Raw genomic sequence first — 16,001 nt, forward strand, 5'->3', positions numbered from 1 at the left:
TAAAGATTATTATATTTTTATTAATTAAAAATATATTGCTTCTTTTTTAAATAAATAAATTATAATCTACCTAAATATCTCTTTTTAGAAAATATATATCTTTTGTGTAGATACGGATTTTAAAGATTAAAAAAAATATATTGATTTTTTATATTAAAATTATTTGAAAATACTTAAAATACTAGAATTCTTAAATAAATCGGGTATTCACGAAACTAGGCTTAAAGGTTTTATTAAAAATCTTTCAAGTTATATATAATAATACCAAATATTGGATTTCTTATCGCTATCACAGATTAATCACGCACGAAGTATATTTGTTAACACCAACGTGTAGATCAACATAAATAAATGTACGGCAATATGTTTCTTTAAAATAATCCTATGTGAATAAACTATGTTATAATATTAATTTTGTAACGCTTCCCTAACATTAATGTAATAAAGATATATTTTATTTATATATTTTAAATGAAAAAACTCGTGGCATAATAAATTATGTAGTAATTGATTATAATCGAAGTAAGGTGCATCTATATGTTTCATTCGTTGTAGTAATAAAACATGTAAAAATGATGATATTAGTCTGATGATAAATGATAATAGTCTGTCTCTTAAGATACTTAAAGTAATTTAAAAAAATCGCTCTTTAACATATCACAAGTCTAATCGTAAGTAATAATCTGAATTATTTAAAGATAAACTATATTATCTACCGATTTAAAGCCAAGTACCAAAGTAACACAGAATTAGCGTAATATTACGTAACTTTAGGATATTGATGATTCCTTTATCAATCTCTGTTGGTTTAGGTATGGTATACAGTGTATTGCAACCAGCATTTAACATAACGAAGATATTGAACAGACTTTGCAAACTACATAAAATTATATATACATTATATATCTCATGTTTTACCCTCTCAAATTATTAAAAATAATACTTAAAAATAAAAAATTAACAGTTAGAAGATTTATCGTTAAAAAAATCTTTTAAACTTAATCTCGAATAAAAACTGTTCTCTGTCGTGTGTATGCGTGTTTTTGATAACTTCTCTCCATTTTCTTCATTTCTCGCGATAACTCAACTGCAGTCTGTTAAAAAATATATTTTACCCTTAATACAATACTGTACACAATATATCCAGAGATTTATCATCAGTTTCTAATTAAGTCTTTCAAACGATATAAACTTGTAAGTAATCGAAAAATAAATTTTGTATCCTACGTTCTTTACTTTTAGTCAGTAAGCCCAGAATGTACAATATTCTCTCGGTGCCTTTTTCACATTTTTATTAAGAAAAAAGTTGTTTTTCTCCGATATATCAAAGCACCACGTAGATAAAATAAACAACAAGTTCCCAGATTACAGTCTGTATAAGGAATGCATATCACCGATCTTTTATTACAAAATATCTTCACGCGCTACCATGGTCTCCACATCGGGTCGCGTTCATCCACGCGCTCGACGTCGATTTCTTCATCGTCATCGGCGTTAATGTCATGCGGATCACTCGTTTTATTCCTCGTCGTCGTCATCGTAGTCGTTGGCGTCGTTGACGATCGCCGATCCTTCAGACTCTTCGGTTTGGCACTGCAATTTGCTGTTAATTTCTCGTTCCCATTAACGAGCGACATCGAGGCTCGGCATCGAGGCGTGGAGGAAATCGTCGTCGTCGTCGTCGTCAACGCGACTCCGCCGACAGTTTTGTCGGCGTGAGGCGTGGATCTTATCGGCGACGTGCTCGTGGAGAGTATCGCCGAGTCAATTTCGCCAGAGGTGCCGACGGGACAAGGTGCCACGACGCTGGCGATGCGATCCAGATTGGCCAGGGTAGGCGATAACAGGTTGGCTTTCGGCTGAGGAGAACACGTTTTTTGTCGTCATTACGGCGGTCGTTAGCACTTCGCGATCATAAATCTTATGCGACCCGCGCTATTCCCGCGGCCTGATCGCGCGCGGTGACTTTTTCGCCATTTTTGGGCATAGCTTCGTGAGACGTGACGTGACTGAATTTGCCCGTTTTCCATAAGCCGGGATTAATATTTCTTACAATATATCGTAAGTTACTTACGCCAACTTCCTTTCAGCTGCATCGCAGGGGATTACAGAATTATTATGCAATTAAGAAAGATAATCATGAACCGTGAAAATAACAAGAGAATAACGATAAAAAACCTTTTCGTAACGATTCGTAAACAAGATATGAAGAACACCGAAAATTTTCACGGCTTTTATGAACAAGAATAATTAAACGACTGACTAATTATAATATTACTGTTTCTATAATTTTCACACTTTAATCATCGCAGTTACCAGCGTTGAAACAAAATACACGTGTGAAATGTAATTGTAATGAATTGCGGGCTGCGACTCTCTCGCGTAAATCTATTGTGAATGAATTCGATGTACATCACACGGCGACTCGTCATACATAATTAGTTGGTGAGCCGCACCGTAAATGACGCGACGGGTAATACTTCATCCCGAAAAGTGAAATGCTCTCAATTAAAATTCGTCTTTTTTTGACTGCATAGTAGCGACGCGCTGTCAACCACGATATGAATTTATGAGACGCGGTCGGCGAGAAATGTGCACATGATCGCAAAACTCTCGCCTTGTATATCCTCGTCGCTTTCCCCCCCCCCCCGTGTCAGGCCGGTCATTAATTACCCACAGATCGAACACGATAATTACCGGTGAACTTGTCTGCCGGCCCGTTTGGAGACCAGTTGCGAGGTGTCTCGCCAGCCTCTCCGCGGCTTCACCTGGAAGCGACGAGAGAAATCTGCAGGCTTCCGCCGCGCAATGCCCGAAGCCGGACTGCCAGCGGCTCTCCGCGGAAATTTCGTCGCCGCTCGCGGCGATCGTCGCCGATAATCCGGAGGGCCGCGAGGCCTGCAGCTTCTGCAGGTGACGCACCGTCAGTTCGAGGATATCCGCCTTCTCCAGCTTGCTGATGTTCTCGCCCTCGGTCTGCAAATCATTCCAGTCTTACTACTCTTACTAGAGTTACTAGACTCATCAATTCTTATTACACACATTTTTCTGTAGGTCCTTATACGGAATAGAATTTATTACGTCAGCTTATATACAATTGCCAGGAAGGGACTTGGTTTATAAAAATAAATCCTTACAAATATTTTTATATATACATATGTATATGTAGGTACTCTATTTTTCCTGTAAAATACAAATTTTAAAAAAAGAATCAAGCACGCAATATCGGTAAGGAAGCAGCTGTCTCCGCTATCGCGCGGAAAATATAATGAATATTAATTCTGGTAATTTTATAATCGATTCTGTCAATCCAATTTGTTCTTCCAATCATATTTTAAATTACAACCGAGTGTGTAAGCCGATCATTATATCGGCTGCAATGCCCGTACAATTTCGCGCTTCTACCAAGTTAACCCTTCCGTTTCTTTCCGGACCAGTCTTTCATCGACCATCTGTACTAAGTACCGCGAGAAAACGAACGATTCCGCAAAAAGGAACATCTCGAGTTTTTTCGCACTAGAGGAGAGAGAGATTGCTATTAAGATGGTATCGTTACCGGCTCGTAACGCTCGCAGGGCGGTTTACTTTACGTCACTCGATTGCTCATTACAAAAAGAAACGGAGAGACGAGCGACTCTAAAGGATCGTAGCCACGGCGCCTGAGCGTGGAAGCCTTTTATACGCTCGCCAGTTCTCGCGACGTTTTGCGAGAAGAAGAATAGCATCCGGTCGGCGGGCATTAAGCCGTACGAAACGTGCCGATCGGGCCGGGTAATGTGCCGTTGGAAAATTAGCATGGTGAAATCGGCGGTGCCTTTCACGCTGATTCAGCGAATTATACGCGAGCGTAAATTTCACGCGGGCGAATGTTCCGCGCGGAAAGACGGTATCGACAAATTACCATCGGTGCGGCGAAGCGCATTGTGCCTACCACTTAAACTTAAAACACAGGAAACGTGTAATAGCGCTTCTTTAATGCGCCATCGGTTTGCACGCTGTTTTCGTGGAAAAAAATCTTAGAAACCAATCTTTTCATTCTCGCATATCGCACTCCGGGAAGAATACTGTCACAATTAAAAAAATTTCGATTTTGAGTATGCCATAAAAAAGTATGCCTAAAATGTTATCTACGTATTAAAATAGTATCTATATGCAAAATAGTCTATATGCGAAATCCGCTGCATGGGATGGAAATATCGTTACTTTTTTTTAACCGGTTATGTTGCGGTTTCCTGGATGAATAGTAATTTAATTGGCAAGTGAATCATCAGCAGACCTATTAAAAAAACAATATAAGTTTCATAACAAGATATTGTAATTGCGTTAGTTATCTCACAATTTAAAAAAATTGAATTGAATTTGTTTTTCCTCTCTCCTGAAAATTGTGTATTTTTGAATTGCGACAGTATTCTTCACGGGATATATTTAACGCTAAGCGTGATTATTTAAAGCTGAATTTTAATACAGCATTTCGCGTTTGTCGAGGAAGATAATGCTATAAATCACAATAATAGAAATCACGTCAGTCTTTTTGTAATTGAATAAAATCAGAAGGGGAACATATAACATTTTGATCGAAAGTTAACAATGGATCCTTGCTCTACATGGATAGACAAAATATTTAAAAAAATTTTAAAATAAAAACTTAAAGTGCCCTCTTCGGAGCAAAGTAGCATAAAACCTACTGAAAAATTCATATTGCTTATAAAATAGTTTCTTGTTTTTCTCAAGTACATATACAACTTTGTCACATGTACCCTTTCTAACTGATTCAATTTTCTTGGCACAGCACAGAATTCTATATTCGGCGACAAGGACTGTCTAGACTAGTCTAGAGAGAATTGAAAAGTAGAGTCTGCTTTATCTAGTACAATAAATCCTAAATAAGTGCGTCTAATTTTTTAGTTTATCCGGATCGCTTTATCGCGGACTGAGAATTGCGCGATTGCGCTCAGCGCTAAATGCGCAATGTAAATATACCGCGGCGGAGCGCAACGCCGCGCGCAGGGACGCAATTATCATTAGAGATTAGACGGCGATAATTGAGGATATTTAAATATCACGTACGCTTAAAGCGCGTGTAAACGCGGCACGCTTGACTACGCGCTGAATATTATTTTGTTGACACTCGTTCGCCGGGTGCAAGTTCCCACGCTCTGAGAATATTTAAAAGCAAAATCGCCTGCACGCGTAGTTGCGGCCGGAGAATGCGTTTCCTGCTAGTCGCGATCCGTAAAATTGCGGCAGGGGCGGTGACGTGCGAGGGGAGAGGCACCCGGTGGTATCATAAATAGAGTCGGTGGGAGTCGAGCAAGAAACACGCGTTTCCTCCGAAGGCTCGCCCAACGCGCCAGGGGGAAGGAAAAAAAAAGAGCATAGCACGTGCTCGCTGAACCAGGCTATGATATCGGCTCCCAAGATTGCCGCGTTCGGGAATGTCGCCACCTTTTCTCGCTGTTAAACAATTTATCTCGAGCGTGCGAAAGAAAGAAAGAAAAAAAAAGGATCGCGCGGAGTGAAAGTTAATTGGCGCTCGCAAAAAAGCTGCAAACGCGCGAAATCGCGTACCTTTATATTACATCCCACTACATCTTACGCGTAACTCGTAACGCTTTTGCGAAACACCTGTTCAAAGTAACAATATTGATCCGAGGATGTATTAAAAAAAAAAGAAGGAAATTACTACGCTTAGTAAGTGTGCCTAGTATTTTTGTACGTAGACTTCTTCTCTCTTTTTAATTTTAGGATATAATAAAAGTTTTTATTATGCAATCGTATTTTGCTGCTATCACTTTAATACGCAGCTGTGCTGTTTCAATCTATAATACTAGATATTTTATATACTGATAATAAAAAGCGTCAGCGCACCTACCTCTAATGCGTCCACCATGAGATCCTTGAGTTCGTCGAGACAACGGTTTATCCGCGCTCGCCTCTTCCTTTCCAAAAGCGGCTTTGTTATCTGTGTTTGAATATACGTCATATTTTATTAATCAATATCTTCGCGGCAGCTGGCTTCGAGCATTCGCGCATCGACCGGTCTCGGCGAAATCTTTTGCATCTCGATCTTGCGTCGCGCGCTGCTTGATCGTCCATCACAATGTAAAGTGCTAATTTACGACGTGACGGGATGCGAAGGTGGGAATCGCGTCAGAGCGTAAGTAATAATCGAGCTACATGCCGCGCCGTCGCATTTATCTCCGGCATTAATTCAAGAAATCGTCGATTTGTAACTTGGACGGTGTCGAGTCGCGCGCGCGAGAATCAAGGTCTTGTTGTTTCATCGCGGCGTCGAGACAGCGATGATTTAGCTTCAATTAGCGACCGGTAATTCGTTCCACGCACCGTTCCTCATCGATTACGATTTCCTCGGCCGCGAGAAGAAATATGAATTTATGCCGTGCGACTCCAGGTGCTGCCGGGTCGTCGAGGGAAAAAAAAAATCAGTTGCTGTTGCCGCGACGAGCAAATGTGCGCCTGATCGAATACTTTGTACCAAGTACTTGGCTACTGATTTATGAAACGGTGAGTGTCGCGAAAATTAAAATCATCGTATGCAAGTGGAATTGTTGTATATCAATATATTCTTTAGGCAAATTCACGTTTTTCGAGCTTCGCTCGTACCATTGATGTGGTATCACGTGAGACTAACTGCTATTAATACATTTATTAATGTTGTATCAATGTTACACCGCACAACACAAAACTAATTAACCGCATCGATAAGCAATCGTACGCCTCTAATCCTAAAAATAGATCTCTACGTGCCGCCGGCAATTGACAAATGCGACTTTATGTTCTAACTTCGGTTTCGATTGAAAAACAAGCAGCTGCGCAAATTTGTTACACCAATCTCTCTCGCGTACGTAATTAAATATTAAATATTTCAAGCTGCATTTAATTGCCCGCCAATATACATTTCTAATTCGCATATAGTTATACAAAAAAGAAAATGTGGTGCTTATCGTTAACGCTTAGCTGTATGGATCACGATACCTTCTTGTATTGATACGTTCTCGAGACCGGATGAGGATAATCGTACGACATCATTGCAGGTGGGAAGGACATAAATCCAGAAAGGGAACTAGAAACTGCAACAGAAGCAATCGATGTAAAGAAGCAATCAATATATAATACAAATTGAATAATTGGAAAAGAGTCTACCTAAAGTGGTCGTAATAACAAGAGCAGGACTAATTAAAGTCCGAGCGCAGTTGTAGATGCATGATCATTTATAATAAATATAAATATCATGAGGTTACATTAAAAAATGGAAACGCACGCACGGCAGACGCTTGAATCTTTAGTTTGCTGAATACTACATATCTTTCAAATTCGGAATCTTTTTTTTTGTTTACAGCTAATTTACAGCCTACAGTTAGTCATATGAAAATAAATAATATTATATGTGAATATGCAACCAGTAATTAAACAAAATCGTCGAAGCTAAATATAGCTAGTTAAACCGGATAATAAAATGTATAAAGGAAGTCAAATGCAGTTTCGCTAGCAGCCGACAAACTTATACGATAAATAAAATACATGAGCGCCAGTATGTGCTGGACGATCAACTTATAGTGTACGATTTATAAAGATCAAATAGATCCGGACGGCGCCGACGAGAACCGGCATTAAAAATTTCATTTACACTTCGAAATCCGTGTAAAATATTCATCGTTAAAATTAATACTCGTTTATAACAATGATACTGATCGCAATCTAAGAAATGTACGCAAAAATTACGGAGATAAGAGTGATTGTTGTGTACGTTTCAGAAAAAAAATTTAATTTTAAACAAAAAATATAGCAATATCAAATAATAAGATGTGCATAAATAAAACATATTAAAAAAATAATAAGATTTCAAGTAGAAAAGTGTACCTTGGTCAAAACTGGTAGCACCAACAGCGATCGGCAATTGTGAAAATTGTCATTTGAAGAGAATTATTAGAAGCACTGGCGCGTGAAATGTCGAATCTTGTCGTTTTGTTTATCCTTTGTCGAATAAGCAAAGTCGCACGGCGCGTGCGGTGGTATCGGGAGACTTTTGCCAAACAGCCCGATCATATCACGAGCCGGATTTGCCTCACGGCGTCTCGCCGCGACATTTTACATCTCCCGTGTCGAAATGTAAATGGATAAAATATCGGATGACGCGTGTATACCGACGACACGTCGAGCGGATTGACAGGTCGGGACGGGCTGACATTAGACACGCAAAGCGGGTGCACTTGGTGAGGTCTCTACACCAACTGACTCGATGCTCTCCGCTGCCATTCCGGCACAGGCTACCCTCACCCGACTACGAACCCTCCGGAGAAGCTACTTTGGATAGGAAGGCCGCTCCAAATGCTTCGTTGTGTTGTACGCACACGAGCGCGCGCGTGCAACCGTGCGTATCGATGAGCTGACAAAAACACGAGGGGGGCTGTACACGAGAGAATAATTTTAAGTCAATATATACTTGAACGACGTTGCCAAATCAAGTTCAATTAAACTTTCTCACGACAATCGCGCGAAATCCATCGTATATCAAAATCTCAGACAATCTTTTTCCTAATTCGCGATATTCTATGCAATAAATAAATTATAATAAAAATCAAAATAATAAGGGAAGTATTTTCTTTTGACGATTGTTAATTGCCAACGTAGACTTTAATTCTGATTTTGTTTGTTCGTCAACTAGTATATAGCGCGAAGGCGGTTAGCGGTTACTGTTTAAAGCTACGTCATACACCTATACGATAATTAATGCCCTGCGTGGCAAATGGGATTGGATTACCAATTTTACACGCGCGTCCGTGGGCGCGCACGCTCGCGTCGAATTTGTTTGCAAAATATAGCGATCGTGCCGAGTTCGCAATGCGCCCAGTCGTAACACGAGCCATCGCGTTCAGTGAAAGCAAGCAACGTTCAATCAGAATGCCATTACCACATATCCGTCGATAATGAGGCGGAAACCGCCATGGCACGTTTGGCGCTTCTGTAGAACGCGATCGTGTTACGTTCGCCAATGTTTTTCCCCTTCGGTTAGATACTGAAAAGCTTACGTACTGCAAATTAGAGATGTTTCTAGACAAAACTTGATATCCTTTCCTGGAGCCAGCGATATAAAGGGGGAAAACGCGACGAACGGGTTGTAATTAGGGATTAGCGATTAGGGAAATGGTAGAGAGACAAGAAGACCGCGATCGCGTAGCGCATCTTGTAATCACGCGCATAATTTCGCGAGTTCTTGTATAATCGTATATTAAATATTTTCTGAACGTGAGATCGGGGCAATTTCATAAAACCTCAAGCTCGAGCTATAATTACGGCATCTCGATCGTTCTCAGCTATCGCATCCGCTTTGCCGGCGAATCGTTTACGTTGGCAGTGAAAGCTTTTTTTGACAATCACGTCGACCGCTAATTAATATAGTGCATGAACCGAGTCGTAAACATCGTACATGCGGCAAAAATGTCGTACAAGGAGTAATATGTCGCCCCTGTAATTGCGATGATAACGTGAATCCAAATGAGCGGTCAGCCGTAATCGCATCTCGCAACTCTAAAATTATCGTACACCTAAATTGTAAAGTAGCCCGCAGGCGATTATCTCTTCATTAGCATCGACCTTGTCTTAATGCGGCTACGAAGACAGCTGGTCTTCTCGTTTTCTCGCGCAAAAATGCCGCTCTTAATCGGAACGTATCGCAAACCAGGGAATGAACTGGAATTTAGTCCGTACCAACTAATTGTGGCAAATTTAAACGTTAAGATAGAAATCGTAAGACGGAAATAAAAGAAGATGCACCGATCGGGGGGGGGGGGGGGGATCATTTTTAAAGGAACGATTGACTTTTAAAGAACAAGTTCCAGGCACACAAGATAAATTATTTAAAACCGCCGCTTGTGCTATAATACTTCGGTGTATTTGCGACACTTGGTAATCAGTAATTACGAGTGATATCTCGTCGATGAGCGTCGATCGCGTTTCGTGCCGCGTGACGCTCCACTTCGCTGACAGCGCTGAAAAGACACCATTGTGAAGGCTTCAAGAGGCGCGTCACGTCCGCGGGATTTCGGCTGCCTCACTCGAGATGATAAGCCGAAAAACTCATTAAGATTATCTCTGTGTGCTGGAGCTGCCAGATGCTGAAGGAACTGCAGACACGCCGACTGCATTTGCACTTGGCGTTGCCTTCTGGAGCTGCCTCGTCGCTCATGTCAACGTGGAATTTTTATAGAGATGACCGTCGTGATCTCCGAGCTACATTAGGGTGATTGGTCGTAAGACGGCGAGTCTTCTCTCAGAATCTTCTAGCGCCGTTATAGATAGACTAGTACTTCACGCATCGAGGTGTGCGCGTGAAAATTTTCAAAGCCATGTGCTGCACTAAAATTGAAGGATGAAAATACCAAAGAGACCAAGTGCCACGATAAATAACATATATTTTATTTCTTTCGGTATTTCACGATTAATTTAAGTGTGTGAATTTAATTAACTCAGTAGATCACTTGGCTTCAGCAGTAGCTTCTAAACCTAAACAAACGTTTTTCAAGAATATTGTATACTTTTTGCTCTTATATACCAGCATGTCGAATATAAATCGTTAATTTGATTGTAAAAATTGTTAAAGTCAATAAAAATCAACGCTCCTGAAAGTTTATTCAACTATATTTCATCGTTATATCATTGTGTTCTAAGGCGTATAATCGCACGATCTATCACTCCTTTTACGCAGCGACAGTTCGTGTGTACGGATTGTATCCGGTGCTGTCATTCACGAGACGTGCAGACGCGCCCGATTCTTCGGCGTGCTTTCATTGACGCGCCAACCGACGTATTAAAATCCGACACGAGTCGTAAACATTCGCACGCTTCGCGTAGCGGGCCGCGATACGGCACAAGCGATAACAAGCGGTCTGATAACGACGCGAACGATATTGCACGGGCGGTTTCAACGTCGGGTGACATCAACTAATTATTGTTTTCCTTCCTGGTATTTCAAGCGGTGAACGGCTCACTCTTTCTTCCTCTCCCCTCTCCGCCCCCCTTGCTCGGTAGACCGACAGACACACGAGAACTGTGAGACTCGTGCGGCGAACACAGGGCGCGATGATCGATGAGGAAGAATAAATAAAAACTTCCGCACCGAATACCGACGAGCTTCCTTGAAAGATATGCGGTATATCTCAACTGATAGATTAATCTATTCTCCGAGCTTCCCGCGTTATCTAAGACTTACGATTGTAGTTTTATTGACTACAATAATATTTTAATAATATTAGCCAAAAAGGAATTCGTGAAGAATTTAGTGTACTTTGTGTACATGGAAGGTAATTCCCATACAAACTCTGACTCTCTGACGCTTTCCTCTGGATGCAACATTTTCAAAGCCTTGGAAAGGATCAAAAGCCTTCGCCTGCACGCAATAATTATTGCTTTTAAAAATCGGGCAGATACAAATTTCTTTCCCAAGATACTCCTCATCCTTACAAAATTACGAGTGATTACTCCGCTGCCCGGCGAAATCAGCTTCCTTGATGCCTCCGCCGCGCGTTTCTCAGCACGTTCATTTCCCACGCACGTGGTGTAAAATTGTGGTGCACCCTCTCGCCGTTTACGATCGCCGATCTCCGCGGCCGCAGTCTTCTTCGCGTGCACGTAAAAAGAGGTAGCTCGGTTTGCCCCCCTTTTTTTAAGTTTATTGCGGTTGATTGGCGAGGCCAAGACCCCGCATGATACTTCGCGGCACGAACCGTGGCGTCGGCACCCTTTCTCGCACCGGCCCGCAGCCAGAAATTGGGGCCCGATAAAGCGTCAAGACGGCGAAAAGGGCGAGGGAAAGGACGAGAGGACGAGTGGCGTCTGGAGAAAGTGCGCAACAAGTGTGAACGCTCGAGAACGCGCGGGCACGTTTGTAATAGCCAAGAATGAATCCTCAGCTGGGCAAAGTCGTTGTGAAAGCCGTACATTACGTAGAGAACAAGATATTTGGCTGGCTAAGAAGTGTCGAGAGAACAACGAAGCGAAAGTCGGCCAAGAAAGAGAGAAAATGTGCCAAATGCTGTTTGGGAATTTATATATTTGTCGTACAATTTTAGCAACGAGAAACCTATACAGTCCTATTGCTCTAATCGACTTTCAATAATATTAAATTGCTACAGTTTTTGTCTTTTATTCAGACACAGTTAGTTTTCTAGAACACCTCTGAATGTCAATTTTAAACAATTCGTAGTATTTGTTCTCCTCTTTCTCTCATAATGCTATTTCATACAACGTGCTTCTGCTCTATAATAAATCGCGATCCATTATTCACGAAAATCTTTAGACATCTCGCTCTCTCATATTTCCCAATATGTACAAGGGTATCAATGCCTACGTGCATATAATCGTCGCCTAGAAGACGGCAACGTGTTAAAAAGTCGCGAACGTATCATAATGAAAAACAGGGGAAAAAAGCGCGAAGTCACCGCGAGCGGGGCCCGTCGCGGTAGCGGCCGGAGCACGCAGAAAAAAGGACGGAAATACGAGAAGGAGGCTGGTGGCAGAGCGCGGCGGTAACGGCAGCAAGAAGAGGAGGAGGAGGACGAGGAGGAGGAAGAGGAGGAAGATGAGGAGGAGGAAGAGGGAGGTAGCGCCGAGGATGAAAAAAACGCGGTTTGTGTTCACGGCTCGGGCGGCTCGGACGTGTGCGAGTCGCGTGTGAGGCTCGCGCCTGTCGTTGTCTCTGTCGCGAGCACGGGCCCGGGCAGCGGGCCCCAGCGCTCGGGGGTCCGGACTGTTGCGGTCTCTGTCGGGCCCCGTGCCGGCTGAAGGGCCCGTGTGGGACGCGATGCCTCGCCTCGTTCTCACGGTAGCCTCCGACGAAGGGGCCCCCTTTTGCTCGCTTCCTCCTGCTCCTCCTTCTCCGCCCCCCCTCATCGCCGCTACGGCTGCTGCCGCCGCCGCCGCCGCTGCCGCCGTCGCTGCTGCTGCTGCTGTTGCTGCCGCCGCCTCTTTCCTCTTCTTTCCTCTCTTTTACACGGCCGTTCTCGTCTCGCGCTCTTCTGCACCTTCTCCCTCCTGTTTTCCGGACCGTGCGCATCGCCGTGACTCGCGTGCACGCGTGTGCGTGCCGCGCCAAGCACGCGTCTAGTCCCTGCGAGCGATCGTCGGATTTTCTGGATCGTCGCGAGCGCGGGGATCGTAAATGTCGAGCGGCTCGACGCATGTGTCATTCTCGATCGCCGAAAGCTCGGAAAACTTTTGCTATATTTCAAAAATAGTTAATGCCGAAATACTACATTTGACGAAACGGCCAATTGTCATGTTAATAAGACAATCATAATTTTTTTTAATAGATACATATCAGAAAACGCAAAATAAAATTATAAAGAAAATTTTGTTTTAAATTTTGTTGCGAGATAAAGATTGTAGAAAGCTGTATATTTTTTCTAATGACAAAAACATCTATTGTATGATATGTGAGCTAGGCGGTATTTGACAGAATGCAATATCAACGCCGGAAATGACGTATCAACCAAATCACTTCTTCCAATCCTAAATAGAGACAGGAAATTAATTCGCAATTGCCTGATTCGTCGGTAATCAAGGTGGTAATCGGATTCGATTTTCAGCACACGTTTTTCAGGGAACATTCAAGTGTTTTTTTTTGCATACAAACGTCTTTCGTTTTCGCAGGTATTTTGACATAAATATTGTTCGGAGATTAAAAGAACAGATAAAGCCTCTAAATGCAGACGTTTAATGAGTAACCAGCGAAATTTATAAAGCAGAAGCGCAAATAAAATTTTAAATCTTAATTTAATGTATCGTGTCTGCTCATGGATTTAATTGGCGCGTGATTTGAATGCAAATGACGGGATAAGAAATCTCCTCTAAAAAAAAAAACAGCTGCGTTTCCTGTGGAAGCCTTCGATAATTGAAGATATCGGGAGAGAAAGCGAATTAACGTTATAACGACTCTGTGCGGTGCCTCAGGCTGCCTAAAATATTGATATAACGGAATGCGTGAGCACTGTCTTTACCGATCAATTTTCTGTCTTAATTAGGGATCGGCTACCGGACCGTCTAATGTAAACATTTTTTTTTGCAGCGATAATACGTTGGGTGAGAAATCGCTCGTATCTCTTTAAGCCGATCTTTAAAGAATTTTTTTCCCCTATCTGGCTTGCAAATTTGCACGAAAAAAAGATTCCTTCGCGTACGCGCCGGAGTATCGTTATCATTTAAAGTTAACGTGTGCTCAATGTTTGCATCAGCGTAAAATATGGTAACATTAACATAAAGGATATCATACAAGACAATAAAACATTTCTGTTCCCACGACTAGCCTTTGCGCGTTTTTAACATACGATTATGTTGATTCACGTAGAATTCCTCACGCAACGAGAATAAATAAATAGTTATAAACGCAACGATAAGCATCTCAAGTGGATGAAAAGTGGCACGGTAAGGACCGGGGGGCATTCTTGTATACTGGCAACACGGCCAGCAATAACGTGAGCGTCGCTGAAACGACAGAAGGACACGCTCGAAAGATGTTTTCGTTCTTTTCATCCCGCCATCGACTCTCGTACAATAATTTTGACACTCGCGGCCGCGGGGCTCACGACAAACGCCGTGGCTGCTTCCGTGGGAGAGAAACGGCAGGGCCCGGTCGTTTCGACCGTCGGGACGCCGCATACCCTCACGCGAAATTTCAATTTCCGGTCCGGCCGCGATCGCGGCGAGGCGTCCCGCGCTCGACGGTGCGAAACGCGTCGTTGAAACACGTGCAATCGTACGTCGGTATTTCTCTTTCGTGAATGGGAACCCCCCCCACCCCTGGTCGCTATCCCCCCGCAACTTTGCCCCGGAGGGAGACCGGCCGATTCACCGCTCGCACCACCCTTCATTCACGAATACAAAATTATCGGGAATCAAAGGTACACTGGACACAGTTGGCGGCACAATGAGCCGCGGCCGTTCGTGAATGAATGCGCGCTCGTGTACGCACGAGCCATCACGACGTGCCCCAGGGGGGGACCGTCGCCGTAGCGGGTGGAGACGACGAGGGGACGAGAGGAGCGGGGAAACGGGGGGCGGGGAGAGGCTCGGAAGAGCCCGGGATATAAGCTGTGTCCTCTCTCGGTTAAATCCCGTCTCATTGTTGTCCGGCTTAATATTCATGAGCGTCTATCGCGGAAATCGCTGTTTGAATGAGCGCAGGTGCCCGTGATCGTGGGAATTTCGCTCCGGCTTCTCGACCAACGGGAAACCGATAGCAGGTGGCGGCAGGGCAGACGAGAAAGAAGGAAAGAGAGAGAGAGAAAGGGAGAGAAGGGATTCCGCAACGGCGGCGGCGGCGGGCCGATGGAGTCATTCGGTTATTGCGGAATTGGTGCGGCGTCGTTCTGGGACGCGCGATTCGCTTGGTCCATCAGACAGCTGCCGACGAATGGTTTTGCTTAAGGCGAATTTACACGGTTCCCTTCCGATCGTCATCCCGATCCGGATAAGTCATCCACGGCGAAAGAACGGCGCGAAAGAAATTCGCGTAAGGCAACGTAAAAACGAAATAAATTAATTGAAACGAGATTTTATCTCTCTCTTGATGTACAATTATCTCTAAAATCAATCACATTTTGTCATAAAATTTCAGTGTGAAAGTAAAAAAAATTGTATTATGTAATCAATACTTATGCATATGTATAGTTATGTAAGTGTAATTACGCATAATGCCACCTGTCTTTTTAACACATCGAACTGTTTTACTGGAGACATTGTATGAAACACTTAACATCGATGTCGCCAAATTTATTTCTTGCATAATACTATGTTTTCTATTAAAAATTTTTTATTCCGATTATCATCTTTCGATTCGGTTATTTATTTCGCTATATGCATACCCGCGATGATAAACAGATCTTTACCCGGATGCACGAAATAAACGATAATTCTACTCTAAGCGTCGAGCTGCCTCCGTAATGAGAGGAAGAGCTGAGCATGTTTCGGTCATTTTTGCGGTCTGC

The 16,001-nt window shown here is 42.8% G+C and overlaps 1 protein-coding gene across 1 annotated transcript; it reads right to left on the bottom strand.

Moving 5' to 3' along the window:
• Positions 1-216: 216 nt before the first annotated feature.
• On the bottom strand, positions 217-8,300 carry LOC139816153 (uncharacterized). The gene is made up of 5 exons (XM_071783524.1): positions 7,882-8,300; positions 6,997-7,091; positions 5,873-5,962; positions 2,698-2,976; positions 217-1,859 (listed from the first exon to the last, which is right to left on the bottom strand). Exons 2-5 carry the CDS (start codon positions 7,066-7,068, stop codon positions 1,425-1,427), a joined length of 876 nt encoding a protein of 291 aa, XP_071639625.1. The 5' UTR covers positions 7,069-7,091; positions 7,882-8,300; the 3' UTR covers positions 217-1,424.
• Between the last annotated feature and the right edge of the window lie 7,701 nt (positions 8,301-16,001).

Source organism: Temnothorax longispinosus, chromosome 7 (genome assembly GCF_030848805.1).
Source record: "Temnothorax longispinosus isolate EJ_2023e chromosome 7, Tlon_JGU_v1, whole genome shotgun sequence".
Taxonomy (NCBI): domain Eukaryota; kingdom Metazoa; phylum Arthropoda; class Insecta; order Hymenoptera; family Formicidae; genus Temnothorax; species Temnothorax longispinosus.

What these genes read in the sequence shown, in the direction of transcription:
- LOC139816153 (XM_071783524.1), bottom strand. Translation starts at nt 7,068, where the DNA reads ATGTCCTTCCCACCTGCAATGATGTCGTACGATTATCCTCATCCGGTC. An exon ending in GAACGTATCAATACAAGAAG is followed by an intron (nt 5,963 to 6,996) that starts GTATCGTGATCC and finishes ATTCAAACACAG; the next exon opens with ATAACAAAGCCGCTTTTGGA. An exon ending in TCATGGTGGACGCATTAGAG is followed by an intron (nt 2,977 to 5,872) that starts GTAGGTGCGCTG and finishes AATGATTTGCAG; the next exon opens with ACCGAGGGCGAGAACATCAG.